General features: G+C 35.0%; 5 protein-coding genes across 5 annotated transcripts; 3 read left to right on the forward strand and 2 right to left on the reverse strand.

Moving 5' to 3' along the window:
* Positions 1-291: 291 nt before the first annotated feature.
* LOC108564458 (coronin-2B-like) lies at positions 292-3340 on the forward strand (the record flags this gene model as incomplete). Its single annotated transcript, XM_017923517.1, has 8 exons — positions 292-489; positions 555-671; positions 732-881; positions 1484-1648; positions 1711-2022; positions 2082-2322; positions 2377-2684; positions 2742-3340. Coding segments are annotated over 8 exons (1599 nt in total), but the record flags the coding sequence as incomplete, so codon positions are not given.
* A 214-nt stretch (positions 3341-3554) lies between these two features.
* LOC108564463 lies at positions 3555-7574 on the reverse strand. Its single transcript, XM_017923521.1, has 4 exons — positions 7223-7574; positions 5051-5206; positions 4761-4904; positions 3555-4161 (listed from the first exon to the last, which is right to left on the reverse strand). Exons 1-4 carry the CDS (start codon positions 7275-7277, stop codon positions 3950-3952), a joined length of 567 nt encoding a protein of 188 aa, XP_017779010.1. The 5' UTR covers positions 7278-7574; the 3' UTR covers positions 3555-3949.
* A 1140-nt stretch (positions 7575-8714) lies between these two features.
* LOC108564461 (protein kish-A) lies at positions 8715-9258 on the forward strand. The gene is made up of 3 exons (XM_017923520.1): positions 8715-8815; positions 8870-8979; positions 9038-9258. The coding sequence occupies exons 1-3, from the start codon at positions 8813-8815 to the stop codon at positions 9141-9143; spliced, it is 219 nt and encodes a 72-aa protein (XP_017779009.1). The 5' UTR covers positions 8715-8812; the 3' UTR covers positions 9144-9258.
* Positions 9259-11436: 2178 nt separating this feature from the next.
* Positions 11437-12423, forward strand: LOC108564459. The gene is made up of 6 exons (XM_017923518.1): positions 11437-11508; positions 11562-11809; positions 11864-11963; positions 12021-12110; positions 12164-12319; positions 12373-12423. The coding sequence occupies exons 2-6, from the start codon at positions 11592-11594 to the stop codon at positions 12421-12423; spliced, it is 615 nt and encodes a 204-aa protein (XP_017779007.1). The 5' UTR covers positions 11437-11508; positions 11562-11591.
* Positions 12424-14737: 2314 nt separating this feature from the next.
* On the reverse strand, positions 14738-17321 carry LOC108564460. Its single transcript, XM_017923519.1, has 3 exons — positions 16720-17321; positions 15884-15905; positions 14738-15405 (listed from the first exon to the last, which is right to left on the reverse strand). Exons 1-3 carry the CDS (start codon positions 17134-17136, stop codon positions 15275-15277), a joined length of 570 nt encoding a protein of 189 aa, XP_017779008.1. The 5' UTR covers positions 17137-17321; the 3' UTR covers positions 14738-15274.
* Between the last annotated feature and the right edge of the window lie 848 nt (positions 17322-18169).

The following is an 18169-nucleotide window of genomic DNA, read 5'->3' on the forward strand; positions in this document are numbered from 1 at the left end:
TGGTCATATATAGTAAAAGATACAGTCGGGATTTTGATATAGTCGGGATTTCGATACAGTCGCGATTTCGAACGTCTGGATTTCGATTGCCACCGGTTGAGATCCACTATCGTGGACCCCCATTTTCATTTCATGGACCCCCAAATTTTTTTTTCCCCGCTGACGTAGACCCCTTGCAGGTTGTCATAGACCCCTGGGGGTCGATATAGACCACTTTGGGAATCACTGATCTAGATGCTGAAATATTTTTTTGTTGCGCGATTTCTCCTAATGTTCATATGACTTTTGTAGTTGTGGTTTCGTGGGGTGAGGAGTTCGAAGTTCCGACATGTCTATGGGGAACCTGCGAAACGGGAGAAGTGCTACGACAATGTGCAGATAACGAAGAACGCCCACGATTCGCAGTTCTGTGCTGTGAATCCCAAGTTCGTGGCCATCGTCACCGAGGTGGCCGGAGGAGGAGCATTCGTCGTTCTGCCAATCGATTGCGTAATTACTGCTAACCTCCTAGTTGTCTAAATAGAAACTATGTAAATCTTTGGTGTTTTCTGCAGACGGGGAGGTTGGATTTTAACGCGAGCCGCGTGACCGGACACAGAGGTGCCGTCCTGGATATCAAATGGAATCCATTCGATGATAATGTGATTGCCTCATGCTCCGACGATTGCACGGTAAATAATTAATAATTATCCTTGTTTGTAATAAGCTGAAATCTTAATCCTATGTTGTAGATCAAATTGTGGCGCATTCCCGACGACGGTTTATCCGTGCACCTCACGGAATGGATGGTGGAGCTGGTGGGACACAAGAGGCGCGTCTCCTACATCGAATGGCATCCAACCGCGGAGAACATCATCTTCAGCGCCGGCTTCGATCATTTGGTGAGCTAATTATATGAAAGTCAATTGTGTGAAGGAAAAGGAAAATAAATAAATATAATGTAAAGAGAAGAAGAACGAAAGTTGCGGCGAAGCAGATGTCTCGGATTTCTAATCCAATTTCACTTCTTTTTCAACGTTTATTTTCATTATAATTGTTAATTGCTCGTATATTTTTTCTACTTCTGCTGTTTATTTTTTCTATAATGTACACTTTGAATCATCGCGTGGGCTTCAACTACGAACGAATAAGTTCAACAATAGAGCACGACTTTCTTCGTCTTGCAAAATTCGCTTTACGTAATTCCCAGTCGTCGATCAAATCATTAATAATTATATGCTAATACGCTGCGGTTATTACATAAAATAGGCGAAAGTCTGCATATCAATTTTATTATAAATTTATTCTTTTTCCTTTGTTTATGTAAATAATTGTAAAGTTTTTAAATATTTATTTAGTAATTAAATATTTAAGAATATGTATTTTTTTTGTAAATTATGTATAAGTATGTCTTTTTCATGTGAAAATAAGCGAGTGTAGTATAATTTGATTATAAAATATTCAATGAATGGTTGAGTAAACATACCCTATCTCATGATTCCAGGTCATCGTTTGGGATATTGAAAAGGGGGAAGCCGTGAACATAATCGATTCCCATCCGGACGTTATCTACAGTATGTCCTTGAACAGGGACGGCAGCCTATTGGCGACGACGTGCAAAGACAAGAAGTTGAGGATCATTGAACCTCGAAGCGGTTATATCAACGCTGTAAGTTGACCTTTTTCTCACGACTACATGAACAATTCTATACAAACGATTTTTCTATGTAGGAAGGCGTATGTCATTCGGGATCCAAAGCTTCGAAGGTGACTTTCCTCGGTGCTACCGGACGGCTCCTGACGACGGGATTCTCCCGACATTCCGATCGGCAGTATTCGATTTGGGACCAAAACGATCTCAGCAAGGCCCTGAACACGGACACCATAGATAGTTCCTCGGGAATAGTGTTTCCTTATTATGACCATGACACGAACATCGTGTTTCTGGCGGGGAAGGGCGACGGAAACATCCGGTATTACGAGGTGGTGGACGAAGCCCCGTACGTTTACTTCCTGAACCAATTTCTTTCAGGAAACCCCCAGGTAATCATATAATCCGAGCGTTAATCTTGATGGTTTATCTAATGGTTTTCTGTTGCTAGAGGGGTTTGGGTTTCATGCCGAAGCGAGGCCTGACCACTGGCAATTGCGAGATCTTCCGGTTCTACAAGTTGCACGCGACCAAAGGGCTCTGTGAACCAATCAGCATGATTGTACCAAGGAAAAGCGATCATTTCCACGAAGATCTCTACCCTGACACTGCCGGCACTAAACCGGCTATGAACGGACAGGACTGGATCACGGGGAGGAACGCTATGCCAGTACTGATTTCTATGCGAACCGGTAAAATAGCAAAATTACAATTGAATTTCAATTTGTTAATGTCTTATGTTTTAGGCGAAAATGTGCCTTTACAAAAACCGCGCGCTTTAAAACCGCTTACGCCCACTACTAACTCTGTTCCGTCCATAAACACTTCGGTGGACAACAACAAGAAGAAATTCGCTTTCCTCTCCACGGAAACCATACCTGACTACCGGCCCAAAGATGTTATCATCGAAAAGAACATGAAAACGACGACGAACCAGAGCACCAAGTTCTTCGAGCTCCAGCAAAAGTTCAGCAACATCGCGCAGGACATAAATGCCGATGACCTGATGAAGCAGAACAACACCATCAACGACACGATTTGCACGGAACTCGAGGTAATATTAATGTTCACAACGTGTCCGCTCTATGGGTTCTAACTGTTATGTTTGCAGCTGAAGCGAGCATTCGTGAGGCAGAACGACGAGATCCGGCAGTTAAGGAAGCGCGTCAAAGAACTGGAGGAGCAAAACCGGTTGCTCCTGCTGAAGTGCAAGTCGTAAGTTAAACAAATTCAAAACAACAAATTTTCACGTTTCACATCTCGACACGCGCCGTCGGAGCATCAACCAGCTTAATTTCTTTGGATTCAACGACAAAACATAAAATCAAACAATCATGGAGTCATGATGATCTTTGTAAATCTCGGAAGACACGCGACAGAGATTGCCACCGAATCTACACAATCAAAAATGTAATGATGTTGCAAAGGATCGAAACTCTACTACTAAGTCTAAATGATGCACTGCCATCGATAACGTGTAACAATGTTACGTACTTGATATATGATTATATTGATCGAGGGAAGAGGAATAATAACGCAGAAGCTATGCTTTAGCTTTGATCATCGTCTATAACGTATGGTGGATAAATGCTTTCATGAAGAGTGGCTTATTTCTTTACGAATGTGTTCCCATTTCGTTTTTTAATCATATAATGCTTTAATTAATTTTATCTCTCCGAAAACGAAACAAACATTTATATATATACATATAAATATACAACAAAAACAATATGATGGGGGCTTTAGTTTAATTTTATATATGTTATTTTTATTATTATTATTATTTGTTACCAAATATTGTTTTCTTTTTTTTTTAATTTAATTTTATATATAAATATTATTTTTTTATCGCGCAGAGCTTCACCCGTTCTGCGCCCAAATGTATTAAAGTTAAGTGTGATGTGTGATACAAGAGAAGAGCAAATTTATATTATACAATATATTTTTTATTAATCGCATTAATTCCATTTATCGAAGGAGGAGTGACGTAATGAGGATGTGAGGATCAGAGGAGGAGAAGGAGATATGTAATATATAAATATTATTATTTTGCCTACCGTATTTGTAATAATAAAAAAAAATAAGAAACGAAACAAAAAAAAAACACTTTTAACAATGGTAACTGTAAAATTTTTATAACATAATCCCAATCCCAAGTAAAATACGTTGTGTTCTATTTTCCATAGCTTATCGTTCTATTTCCCTTAGCTTACTCTACGTGTTCATAGGTTATTAGCGTAGCTTATTTTAATCCAGGATCGGAATATTTCTATATTTACAGGATTTTTGAGACTCTCTAGAACAATATCAGACTTGTGATTATCGTGAAATGGCTGTGTATAAAACTGCTGCGAAGAGGAGGAGCACGAAGGCCGGAACGGATTGGAGTGTGCTCGACGCGTTGCAGCCGTCTCCTGAGCAGGTGAAGACGCACGTCCTGTAGAACTCCAGGTTATCTCCGGGCTGCTTCACGTAGTTGCAGTAGTTTCCGAGATCCAGCGACGAACAGAATCTTTTCGCTCCGATTCCTCCTAAGAATGGCAAAGGATTTACATTAGAAGACGGATGTGGAGGATTCGTGAAGAAAACGAGTCTGGTTAGAATTACAATTTATCATATACAAGTTGCACTTTTTGTTACTCACATTATTTAACAATTTGTTTATAAAAGTATTGAAAGTGCAACTTTTATGTATTAATTAGTAGTTAGTAATAATATATCATGCTGCAAAATATCTAATTTTTTTCTCGCTCCTTTGAAAATTCAATTTATTTACATCTCCGTAAACTGATTCTGATCTCCTGTTAGTTTGCTTTTTTTAGTAGAATTTAGTTCAATTTTTGCACAATTTAACTGATTTCAATAATATATATAACTTAAAGTTAAATAACTTTATCAATATGTAAATTGCAATATCGAATAATATCGTTATATAACTTAAATTCTCGTGGCTTAAGAACATTTATATAAATCTCAATTTATAACGTTTTTTTGTACAATTATAAAATATCACTTACAACTTATATCTTTCAATATATTCCTTTCATTCTTGATACATATTTTAAAATGTAAAATTAAGTGCGTTTTATCAGTTTACGGTAATAATTAGTTTGTTAGTGGTTAAATTTACCAGCGAGTCCCGTGGATTTAACGCAATACTGTGCCTCGAAGACCTGATCGCAGCCTTCCGGCACCAGACCGCCAAGCTGTATCATGCCGTCGGAGCAGTTGATGCTCTGACCGGCCGAGCATTGGAAGCACTTGATGGCATCCGCTTTATGTTGAAGGCAGCAGAAAATGAAAAGCCCATGTTAGTAAAGCGATGAGCTAATTCTACGGTTGCAAAAACCCCAGCGAAAGAAGAACCATTTGAGTAGGAGTATGTTAGTAGCAATCACCATCAATTGGATTTGATCAAACCTTCGAATCGACCGGTATGCTTGATGCAGTATTTAGCATCGTAGACATCATCGCAACCCTTTGGCACAATATCGATGTCGCTATCGAGCCATTCGTTGCATTGGAAGGGATCGTCGTCGTCCGTCCCCGTGCATCTATAGCATTTGATTCCAAGAGCTGCAAGAAGAAAATACAAGTTCGATACGCTCGATTGATCACGACAAATGTCTTCCCATAGATCTGAGATGTAAATGGAGAGAAAAAGAGAGAGAGAAGTACGGCAACTTCGACGACAGGAGCTAAATTGGATTGCAAAACTTCTGGGAGGAGTAAAATATTGAAACGAAGTCGGAAATGCAAATCGGGCGAGTGCGGAGGAGAGACACATCCGTAAGGGCTGCTCTTTAAACGTCATGAATAATTCAGGGCGGAGGGCTTCATTAGCGGCAGCGACAGGCAACGGTAGTAGTATCCACTGTTGACTTTTTGCTCTCGAATTGTGAGGGAGGATGCACTGGCTTCGGGCCAGTTTTTTTATTAATTTCGTCCTCCAAAAAATTAGTATTTCCCCGCAATCGATACGTGCCGAACACGTTTAATCCATTTAGTGGGATGGGACGGCTGTTTTTGACTGAATGCGGGGGGCGTGAAACGGAAATAATGGTTTCCATCCGCGCTCCCCGTTTCCTCCAAAATACAATTTTATTTATTTAGCTCTCGCTCGCATCCCGACTTCGCGACAATCGTCGGCGAAGCGTGCAAATGTGAACAAAAGGTGGAAGCGAAAAGGGTGCACAAAAGACGCAAGGAACGGAAAAAGGGGTGTTGGGAGTGGGGTGTGGATTGAGGAGATGGCAAAACAAATAATGGAATTGAAAAAGCTAGCGGAAAGAAACAGTGCCGTTATTTCCGTTGGAAATCTACGTTTTCTGTAGATCTTGATGATTGAACTGGAGTGTATGGATTGCTTTGCTCGAGGATAAGGGTAATGAGGGGTGGCTTTCAGTCAATTTCACTAATTATTTCCTGGGATCAAAGCTTTCGCATCCGACATATAACGAGGCTTTAATGCGAGCGGAATGCATCTAAATCTACATTACATTAACTAAATACTTAACTTCAAGAACTTACACGTCTCAATATACAGATTAAATAGTAATTAAAAGAGCAAATAAAATTTGCTGTTAATTTCATAGTTTAATTTAATTTAATATATATTTTTTTTGAGAAATTTTAATAATTTTACTTGTTAAAATTGAACTTTAATTATTTAAATATAGTTATATTTTTGTAATTTACAACAACTACAATACAATGGATTGAAGAAAACTGAATACGATTTAGTTTCATAACCACGTAGTGCGACCCCATTCCGATAGAAATTTTATTACATACAAAGATATCAACCTTCAATCCAGTAGTTTCTTTGCTTTTAAGCGTATATTTATAAAAGACGTAATTTATGTAAAATGAATAGTTTTAATGATAAAAATAAAAATTAGAAGTTGGATCTAAACAGGAAATGCGATGTTTTTAGTCAATGTACATTAGATATAAAGTATTATCAATTAAAACATAAGACATTTATAATAATGAAATAATAAACAAATAATATTTGTTATTGATACAATAAACTTGAAACGGGTTTGTTTTTCGAGACATTCAAAACTTTTTTATTTTTTAATTAATTTATTAAAAAGAAATAATAAAAAATGATTATTTCTCGAGTTGTAATTATAAATTAAACAAGTATGGAAAATTTATAATAATAATATTAAATCAGAAATAAACCTCTCATAGGATGTTGTTTACTTCCTATGAATCAGAAACTTACAATGAAGATGAATAATATGCAATGATGATGATGATGAATTCTTGACTAAAGCATTGTTTATTATTGATTTTTAATTTGAATTGATTGATTAATGCGACGCAATCAATTGAATTTTTTTTCTGAATCTCTGACCTCCTCTATTGTTGTGTCCAATTGTAGATAAATTGGTAATCGCAGAGGCGCGTTTCTTCATTTCATTCTTTTGTTTTTGTTTCTATTTGAATTGCCGCGGCAAATAGAAACAGAAACTAAGCAAAACAAGAGGCGTGACCGGAATGCAAACATCAACAAAACATTGTTTGTTGTGGGCGACGGTGTTACCATAGAAATGTTGATGGGCAGAGAATGTGTACACTTACATGGAGTTATGAGGAAGACCGAGAGGAAGAGTACCGCCAAGCACGCTGGATTCATTTTCTTGCAGTTACTCTACTTCTTCTTCTTCTTCGTCCCACGTTGTCTGCAATTTATTGATATCAACTTATGTTGCAGGTGTAATGTAATTTCAGGTGACGTAAGGTATTCGATGATTCACTGTGCGGTCGTGGATAAACGGCTCTCTCGTGCAAACGCGGAACGCTCTCTCCTCTCACACGAAACACATTTTCGAATGACCCGAGCTTCGTAAGCTCCCACCACGACGCCGGTCGACCAACCAGTTTTCTCTTCCTCTTACTACCTCTACCTCTGGTTGTTACCCATCTACCTGCTGTCTACCTCCACTAACTACCTATGCGCGTCACGGCTTCCACATATATGCATGCACGTGCATTCATCAGCAGTCTTTGACTAATTAATAAATATAGGTCGGGCACATTAAGCGTCCATCTATACCTAACATCATATCAAAAATTCATCAACGAGCGACATCGATGAACATGTATTAAATGCAATTTCCAATCACGGCTAAACTAAATTTAGATTAGCCCCAACACTTATTGATTGAATAATAACAGTATTTAGCTGTGAAATACACATAAAGTATACGAAAAACACATAAAAATAATGTACTTTTTTTTTCATAGCAACCATATTAAATATTAAAGAAACCATAACGAAATCTAAATTACAATGGAATTTTTTTCCAGCCAATGGGAAAATGCGAAGAAAACAAATGATACAAAAATAAAAGAATTTCGAATTCCGCAGACACAAGTCACATCCCATATTACACATTCAAATCAGTCGATATGCATACAAAAGACTTGCATGTTGACGAACTTTATTTCTTTTTCAAAGACGGATACGCATTGTAAAATGTAACTTATTATTAGACTTTAATTAAAATAAATTAACTAAAAATAAATCATTAATATAAAAACGTTACTAAACTAAACTTAAAACAATTGTTCAAAATTTTGTTTTAAATTATTAACTTAAGATTACAAATATTAAAAACTTTTGATTTTAATTTTTTATATAGTCTATAATGTGGTCTTAATACTAATTAGTAATCGAGGTTCGGCTATGTCTTGAAATATATTAGATTTTTTCCAAAATATTATTATTATTAAGATTTTTAAATTTTACAGAATAATTTAAATAATCTACAACTTTTGATGTATTTTATTATTACATCTTTTATAGTGCACCTTTTCATAATACAATTGTTACGTAATGTTAATTAATAACTGAAATATGATGATTTTTCGAATATCTTTCATTACTCAAAAAATCACTATCCAATATTAAAATAAATGAGTACTGTTATAAACTAGGTATGGGACTACATAAACATATTCAAATTTCAGCTAGAATTCCTGTATAATCTGATATAAACTTAGGAGAGAAGTTTCCCTTGCATCCTGTTGATAAGTCTCTTTAATATTTAAATATAAGTAGTTCAAATAATCTTCGAACTGAAGTTAGCACCACGTGTCACTGACGTGTGGCAACCAGGCGTAGTAGTAAACATTGGAGGACTTTAAATATTTATTTCTAATAAAAAGATGGTGAGTAAATGAAATCCTACTCAAAACCTAATTAATATGTGTTTATTCTTGCAGTCTGCCTTATTCAACTTCCAAAGTCTTCTCACTGTAGTACTTTTATTAATATGCACCTGTGCTTACCTCCGGGGGCTTTTCCCCACATTTATGGATAGACACAAAGTGGGGTGAGTGTAAGTGCTTAGATATGAAGAACACAAAGTTTTAAAATACTTTTAATTTTAGTATATCAGCAACATTCTGGAAATGCGCCCGCATAGGAGAAAGGATTTCACCATACATCTCAGTTGGTTGTTTAGTCATGGCATTTTCCATATTATTCCGATCCTAATTAAGATATTAAATACATATATATTTTGTATTAAGTAAGTTGATGAGATTTATTCGCCCTGAATTATGCAAGCTAATTAGATATTAAATACATATATATATTTTGTTTTAAGTAAGTTGATGAGATTTATTCACCCTGAATTATGCAAGCAAATGAGATTTTAAGTGCACCCATTTACGTGTATATATAAACAGGAAAATTGTGATTTAATGTACTAATTTTGTATTTATTGAAGATGTATGGTAAAAGGCTTCAGTTGTTGCAGACTAATATAAAAGTATTGAAATTGTTTCTATTGTGGAGTGAAGAAGGAAATAAGAAATCTCTGATTGGTTTCTGTTTAGTACTCATATGGATTTCAATATGCCCAATAATTAGATTATATTCAATGTTAACTTCAAGTTGTGGATAGGTGATGAGTACTGAAACTTAAATTACTTTTTCAATTGTAGATGCTCGATACGATTTGGATTTGATGATTCGCAGGATGATGGATTTTGTGACTTCAGCCAATGCTATCATCTGTTTAACACATTTTTACCACAAACAAGTTGCCGTTAAAAATCTTTGGAGCTTCGTTTGCGATTTTTCGAACTGCTCCGTTCCACTCAAACACGAGTCTTTTAATCGGAAATTGAATATTTCTTTAAAATATATGCAACGTTTTTTCATTGTTTACATCTGCCTCGTAGTCAGTCTTATGATTACCAATAATTTTACGTTTGTTCCATATTCGAACAACGAATCCTTTTATATTGTTTATGAGAAGGTAAAATTCAGTGATCCTCTCTCGGTTTAATAATTTATTTATGGGATGCAGGTGTCGGTATCTCCGTACAGTGAGATAATACTTGTCCTGCAGTTTCTTTCTTCGACTTTCGGAACTATAGGGACGATATTTATATGTACATTTTGCTGTTTCCACTATGATTTAATCACCAATAGGATTATACACTTGAAGTTTATGTTGTTGCAGATAAAATATGTAAAAGATAGGTGGAGGCGCAGGGAACATTTCGTTTCTTGCGTGCGATACCATCAAATTATAATCGGGTAAGTGTTGCAATTAATTTCATAAAATTGTTAGTTTTTCACTAAAACCATACACAGTTAAATCTGTTTTTTTAGCCTATGCGAAAAATTGAACGAATCTTACTACTATTTCATAACTTTGATGGCTTGCGGTCCTATTTCCATCATGACCATCGCCACTTTTAAACTTGTCAAAGTACGCAATACGATTGCATCTAAATTCCTTTAATATTTCATCTTCTAGCAATTCTCTATTTTATACGCTATATATATAGCTATCCCATTTATCATTATGTTATTCTCAAGCTTAACCAGTGAACACATCCAACGCCATGTAAGTCTTCTAAATGAAACGCTCGTGATTTAATTCAATCAATCCAAAATTGTATATTAAAGGAGTTCTAATAATCTTATACGTTATTATCATGTTTAAGAGTTTGGATGTGAGCGAAACTGTGTTCTCGGTGATACCTTGGGATGGCGATATCCAATTGATGAAGGATATGCTCTTCATGATGATCCGAAGCCAAAAGCGGCTGGTCATGCGGTTGGGTGGTGTCGTCGACTATTCCAATGTCTTCTTTTTACAGGTTTCCTATGAATAATCTTGAATCACCATAATCATTACTTAATTACTTTTAATAGATACTCAGGTTTTGCTATTCACTTGTCACTCTATTGATAAATACCATGTAATGTAATGCGACCATTAAATCTAATAGCAAGGCAATCACGCTTAAAGCCATTAAGTAAGCTGAGAGTAGATTAGTTTTCGGTTTACTGTAGAGCAGAAATGGTCAAGTTATTGGAGCATCCCGTCAACGTTTTACGTTTTTTATCCATTTGGACGGACACGAAATCTAAACTGCATTACTTTATTGGGATAAGTTTTCTTGTAGCCTCATGTTTCACCCTGTACGGTCCCATCGGCCATATGATATATTACATAAGTATATTTAATATTATTCAATTTGATTGATTTGATCAATCGTTTTCTTTTTAAGATAACTTCGGATTTAGCTTCAATCATCTATCTACTGATTTATCCATAATTGTCGGCTTTGTTTTTGGAATGCTTGTGCAAATCTACTTTTACTTGAAACACGACGACGTCAAAGCTTTACTAAAAGATTTAGGTGATCTTAAGTCTTTCAAAGAACCCAAAACTGTTCTCGTCTTAGATAGAAAATTCAATCGCATTTCGGAACTGCTCATCAGATATTGGATGATACCTTCCTACATCGCCGTTCTGTTACACACTTTTACAAGAGAATTTAAGTTTGAACGTTGTCCAGATCATGTTGTCAACAGATGCGGTTTAGCCGTTAATTTAGTGCGTATCTTTTTTTTAATTCTCTTTTCCAGTTTATTAAATAGTTATTTCAGGTATATCCTTTCGATATTTTCTATTTTCCGATGAGGGAATGCATCGTTCTTATAGTGAACACGACCGGTACGTGTATTGGTTGCGGTACTATCTACATCATAATCTTCACCACGTTCATGAGCGATCACATAGTGCATCGCATCATACATTTAAAGAGTTTGCTGATGGAGTTGAGGTCAATGGAGCGCGGTTGGGCTAGAAACGAGCATATGAAGTATTGCATCAGATATCATCAAAATATCATAGAGTAATTAATCATATCATTAAACAGTGTTAAATAATCAAAATACATAATTTGCAGATTTTCTGTTAGATTATCAAACTTTTCGGAAAACCTCTACTTGTTATACGTTTGCATCACCGCAATTATCCTGAGCTTAATATCGTGCGAAGCCATCGTGGTGAAACCTAATTAAAACATTTTATCTTCCAATTGAAGTAATTACTTTGATTTTCAGAAACTTGAATACTTGCCGTTTTGGCACGGCGTTTTGTATTTCATTCCGCTCCATTTGAGCGCTTCAGCAGGAGAGCATCTTTATGAAAATGTAATTAGTATTTTTCACTGAAACAAGTTCTTCAGACTGTTTACATCTTTCAGAGTATAAATATCTCGTTTGTTATCTTCGGATCCGTTCCCTGGGACGGGGATCTGAAACTACAGAAGGACATGCTTTTTATGATGACGAGGACGAACGTTGCTTTGACTTTACGCATCGGTAAATTCACAACGTACAGCAGACCCTTCATGCTTTCGGTAAGATCAATATCCAGAATAAGTAAAAATATCCAGAGCTCATTTTTTTTCAGGTTTTAAAATTATGGTATTCCCTTTTCACGCTCTTAATCAAAATCCTTTAAATGTAAACAAAACTTATTAATAAGTTTTATAATAATTTCAAACATTCTTCATACATAATTTATTTGAAAGCAAATTTTACATAAATAATTTAAATTTAATTGTATTTATCTTGGTAATTATTTGTTTAATCAGTATAAGTAATAACTAATTACTTTCTTTGCAATTACGCAATTATATATCAATTGATAATAAGTGAATTTGGTTGCCTATAGAACAATTAGAAAATTTGAGCAGCGCCAAAACAGCTGAACTACAGCGTTGTAAAATTATCCGTTAGATGGAAAAGCAGCACGTAATATGGTTTGTACTTTAAAAGCATGCAACCAAATTAACAAACAGTAATTTAAATTTAAAATTATTTTATTAATCAACGTTATAATTAAAATTGTGGTGAAAATGTGTGATTATACAATTGTAACTGATTATTTGTGATTTTCATTAAATCTATTATTACAATGATTAGTATAAGCTTTAACAGTGAATTGCATCGATTATATTGTGATAAGTTAGATTTTACTCAAACCTATTTCTCTAGATATGGAAAAATACTGATTAAAGAGAAAGCACTTTTTAAAATCTGAAATAAATTAGAAAAACTCATGAGGTTTGTTTTGATTTTGAAAGTACACTTGCCCCAGTTACTAAAGCCCTGGAAAATGGGCCGAACTTTCCGGCGCTCCAAATCAAAGGTTTATTGCATCTCTGTATAACGAACATCATGTCTTTCTGCAAACGCACGCAACCGTCGTAAGGAATCGATTGAAACACGACCAGACCTAAATCCGAAGACTGAAAACGCAATAGTTATTTGTGTAATCATCTAATGGATTAGTAGTATGCAAACGTGTTCAGCTAAATTTTCACTGGATGATGACAGGGCCATCAAACATAAGAAATATCCAGATAAATGTATCATCGTCGTTGTATCAAATTTCTAAAAGAAAACAATAAATAAAATGATTTAACATTTATTGGATTATTTAACTCTCATCTGTATGAAGCATTGGATACCGATATTCGTGGCCATAATTAAAACTGACACGAATCCCATGGTTCCAGTTATATCATTGAGCTGCTCGCTGTAACTGCAATAGCTTTGTTATTCATCTGTAATTAAAAATTAAGTTTTTTTAATTACCCTATAACCTTTTGATGGTGTCGAACAAAAGTTCTGAAATAATTTCGACGAGCATCACCTTGCTTAATAAACGGAATTTGCGAGATGTCGCGTTTCATGATTTTAATCCTGTGTGCAAGGAGATCGTGCATGAAACATGAATATAATACTATGTAGACTGCAGATAGAAACAGACCCAAAGCTCCGATGATTTGAAAGAAACACACAATCTGTCTCACAGGAGAATAAAACACATCGAAAGGAAAAGCCTAAAGAAAATCCGTCACAATATTATTAATTAATCTGTTTAAAGATCTCACCACTTCCATCAGTAATCCGCACCAGGTGTTCACGTGCTCAGGGCACGGTGAAAAAGTAAAGAAATTGCTGTAAATCGAAATATCTTTTACCATATTCAATGGTACAAAGAACCACCAGAATATGTTCTGAACCAACTTATTCAATCTTTGATCCAATTTCTTTAAACTCTCCGGCGTCCGACCGTGATCGAAAGTCATGATTTTTCCAAGAATATCGCGCAATTGTCCTTTTTTAATAAACAAGTACACGTTGAGATTGAATATCAATACACCAGATAGTTCCAAACTAAGATCCTTTAAAAGGACATCTAAAGTGAAGACTGTTAAGATAAATATTAAAATAAAACAATCTCGCCAATGTTATTATAATCACCTTCAACGTAGAAGACGTGGAAAATACAGCAAATCATTGGAAACAATATTATAGCAATGAAGATCAAGGTTTGCAAACGGAATTTGGGATCGTCGTATTTGGTGAAGTGAAGAAACGAGATGAATTTTTGCATTGCCAGCAGATACTCCTCTTCCCGTTCTTTCTTCATGCTGCTACCAAATGAACAGTATTTGATGATTATAAAAACATTACGTTTTAAGTTTAACTTATAACATTTTACCATCAAACTAAAGTAATTTGTATGAATTCAAATATTTACTCATATTCATTATTCAATGATTACAAAGTAAACATATTAATGATTTGACCATAACCGAATGTATTTGTACTTTACTATTAATATTTATTATGTTTTTTTAACGCAAATGGGAAATAATATAATTTGAGGAAAGGTTGAATAATTATAAGACTTTTTACTCGTTTAAGATAAAATAGATTTAAATTATATTAAAATTATACATATGTATAGTTATATCACACAATCATCTTCTTCATTTTATATAGATTCATTTTTGTACACCGACAAACGCAAAACATTAAAACTCTAAGAAACAATAACATCCATAGAATTTTATTGCTACACAAAACACACATCGAGGATTATTATTTCATGGTTTTATTTGCAAAGTAGGCAGGAACCGAAGACAAACCCCCCAATTTCAACCCCTTCTTCTCATTACTTCATCCTCTCGCGTCGCCGTTGATTGTCAATTTCCTGTATTTTTTTTTTAACGTCCGGATCGAAATATCAATAACGTGTAAATATATATATATGTATTATGTACCCTTCTCGCCACTTGTATATATAAATACGCATAAAATCTCATCAAAAAGATAGACAAATCATAAATTTAATTCCTGTGCAATTTTTTGTTGCTGTTGTTCTTGTACGTAATTGACCAAAAGTTAGTCTGAATATTGTTGTGTTGATTATACAATTTGTTGTTTTCTTTTGTGTGGGGATTTTTTTTTTTAGTTTTTGCAGAAAGTTCGCGAGAGAGACCGGCTTCCTTTCGAATCTAATGCTTGTTGATGACGGCGCTCTTCACTGAATTGGTGCAGTTGCAGATCGCCGTGAAGACGCGCGTTGCAAACGTCTTTGCAGAGGTTTTCGCCTTGTTTATAGACGCACCGATGCGTTTGCTCCCATCTAGAAAAACACAGAGAATCAGACCGAAAAACGAGACATTCATTAATGTCTACTAATGTCCATTTTCACAATGTTTTGTTGACTCAATTGACAAGAAACTTTACAACACACACATCTTAGATAATTAAATAAAGTAAAAGTTGTAAATTTGATTATCAAAATTAAGTTCTTAAGTAATCCAAATTTTGCACAAAACACAAATTTGCAAAACAATTTGATTTTTAAAACTGAAATGTTTTTTTTTCTTATTAAATTCTCTTTCATATTGTGTAAATTATATAAGATTGAATGCAATTTTAATGAGATCTAGGACATAATTTTCTTTTTTTCTGCGAAACGCAATGGAAAAACAGTGTGAGAGAGACAAACAGACGATGGGAATTGCGGCGAGGTGCAACGGAAAGACACGTCAATGATGGGTCATGCGCTCGGACTATTGATCCACAGGTTTTCGCTCCAAAATTCGAAAGATACTCACTTTGCAAGCCGCTGAAGGGGTCCTGGAAAAATGGAAAAATAAAATTGGGTTTTCAGGTATCGATTCAACGTTATAATAATAAAGAAATAAATATATACAATAACAAGCAATTATTGTGCAACTAATTTGATTTTGCCCACTACACAATTGCACATGAAACAGCTCATTAAACATATCATTTATCCTTCATTGTTAATTGTTGTAATTATATAAATATTAATTGCATTAGTTGAAATCTAAACAAAGTACTTTCATCATTAAAACAACATCAAAATTAAAGTTACATTTGATAAACAGTAATTGCTCTAAAATTGTTCAATTTAAAATAATGTAGATTATTATGTTTAAATAATAAAATATTAAGTAATCAACTAAATAATTGAACATAAGTGTTCAATATTATTCTTGGATCTTGATTTTAACTTCTTATTAATTATTCAAGCGTCTAGACTACATCGAGTTTAAGAGACTTCCTGATAATTTCTGGGAATAAATTTTGTAAAGTTTTGTTACATATTATAGTTTGAATGAAGATGAGCTATTTCGTGCGCAACAAGCTACTGTTGTTATGATTATTACCAGTTCATTATATTGATTGGCTTCGATATGTTATTACTATCGATGTTTTAGTTATTATGGTATGAATTGTCTTCATAAGTGTAGAAATTAATTGTCGTTTCATTAATTAAAGTTTGAAATATTTATGTGTATTGAAGATGAAGATGCCTTTAAATAGTTAGTTTTGTATTGTTTGATTGAATGAAAACGGGCTTCTATTTAATGTGCAGCAAACTAATGATGATGATGATGATGATGTTATGATTCTCTGTACTAACTGTTTTGGACTTCTTGAGCTGGCGTGTGGTGGCCTCCACCGCAGCCTTCTCGACGACGTCGTCGAGAAACGCGTTCAAATCCTGCATCTTCTCCGGATCCTTCTTGAAGTCATCGATCTGATTCTTGAGCTGCTCCTGCTGCTCGAAGTCCAGCCGCAGCTGTTCCTTGCGTTCCATCGCTCTGCAGCACTTCTTCCTCTGATGAGACGCTGATGACTTCCCGGCGGCAACGCAGGATCGGTCGCATCTGCACTGCTCGCTCCGCCGGGTTTTGGTCGCCGCGACGCCGGAGCGATGTTGGTGCGCCGCGACGCCCTTTCCCCCGACGCCTCCACCACCACCACCATCATCTGCAACTCTTCCGCCGCCATCGTAACCTATTTTCCAGTGTTTGCCGTCCCCCCACGAGAAAACCATGATTCGATACGATGATGATGACAATGATGATGCTGCCCCATTCCACACTTGCTTGTGACGCGAGCAAATTTGATTCCCTTTGACATGATCGGATCAACGTCAAAAACGGTCGCTGGAAATCAATGCAAAGGCGGCCGATCTACAGGAATTAATCAAATGGCAGAATCGCATGGGGTGGTCATGCCTTCATCAAAAATAACAACTATAAATAGATTCGGCAGTTTTCCTATCGCCTCCCCAAAGGCACGAACGTTGAAGAAATCTAAAACCTGAAGCTAATTGGAAGAGAAACAATATTCGCCCTTCGCGTTTCCCGGGTGTATTGATTCGCAATACCTGTTGTCCTCATCGCAAACTCAATCAGAGCAGAAACCTCTCGAATCCACTCTATATTTAATACACTCAACGTAAAATTGCCTCAAAACATATTAAGATACAAACTGAATTTAGTCACTACATAATTTCAATTTCAACCAATATTTCACAATATAATTTTCATGATAATTTTCAAAAAAAACTTTATATAAAATAAAATCATATTATAAAAGAGTTAATAGGAAAATTAGAAAGATTATCGTTTTTAATAACAGAAAAATAAAAATTTCTCAGTCACAGTAAAACTTTAACAAAATAAAAAAATTGCTCTACAACTTTGTTTCTTCATATAATCAACATATAAGCAAATATAGTACAAAAATAACTTCTTCCTACGGTAAACTAGAAATGTATAAAATAAAACATAGTTGAGAAACAAATGTGTGTGTTCTTTAGTGGTTTGTACTAAAATGTTTTGAATTATTTCTCTCCTTCCATTAGTTCACCGTATGAATATTATTGATTTCTTTTAAGTGTTCCGTGTTTAAGCGTCCATCGAAACAGTGCCCAATATTGTTTATGGACTATAAATGCGCAACTTATATTTCATCGAGCATTTATACTGATTACCATATTTTTTTAAATAAGTTTATCTAATCAAAACTATTGCGGTTTTGTAACCAATAGATTGGATTATTTATATATATATTTATATATA

This window comes from Nicrophorus vespilloides, unplaced genomic scaffold, assembly GCF_001412225.1.
Source record: "Nicrophorus vespilloides isolate i.1.1-1 unplaced genomic scaffold, Nicve_v1.0, whole genome shotgun sequence".
Taxonomy (NCBI): domain Eukaryota; kingdom Metazoa; phylum Arthropoda; class Insecta; order Coleoptera; family Silphidae; genus Nicrophorus; species Nicrophorus vespilloides.

Excerpts from the sequence above, each read along its gene's own strand:
- LOC108564460 (XM_017923519.1), bottom strand. The coding sequence starts at position 17,136 with ATGGTTTTCTCGTGGGGGGACGGCAAACACTGGAAAATAGGTTACGAT. Across the intron at positions 15,906-16,719 it reads AGCTCAAGAAGTCCAAAACA|GACCCCTTCAGCGGCTTGCA; the intron begins GTTAGTACAGAG and ends CCATTTTTCCAG. Across the intron at positions 15,406-15,883 it reads CCCCTTCAGCGGCTTGCAAA|ATGGGAGCAAACGCATCGGT; the intron begins GTGAGTATCTTT and ends GTGTTTTTCTAG.
- LOC108564461 (XM_017923520.1), top strand. Across the intron at positions 8,980-9,037 it reads ATGGATAGACACAAAGTGGG|TATATCAGCAACATTCTGGA; the intron begins GTGAGTGTAAGT and ends TTTTAATTTTAG.
- LOC108564463 (XM_017923521.1), bottom strand. The coding sequence starts at position 7,277 with ATGAATCCAGCGTGCTTGGCGGTACTCTTCCTCTCGGTCTTCCTCATA. Across the intron at positions 5,207-7,222 it reads GGTCTTCCTCATAACTCCAT|CTCTTGGAATCAAATGCTAT; the intron begins GTAAGTGTACAC and ends TTCTTCTTGCAG. Across the intron at positions 4,162-4,760 it reads TAAATCCACGGGACTCGCTG|GAGGAATCGGAGCGAAAAGA; the intron begins GTAAATTTAACC and ends TGCCATTCTTAG.
- LOC108564459 (XM_017923518.1), top strand. The coding sequence starts at position 11,592 with ATGAGGGAATGCATCGTTCTTATAGTGAACACGACCGGTACGTGTATT. Across the intron at positions 12,111-12,163 it reads GAGAGCATCTTTATGAAAAT|AGTATAAATATCTCGTTTGT; the intron begins GTAATTAGTATT and ends TACATCTTTCAG. Across the intron at positions 12,320-12,372 it reads GCAGACCCTTCATGCTTTCG|GTTTTAAAATTATGGTATTC; the intron begins GTAAGATCAATA and ends ATTTTTTTTCAG.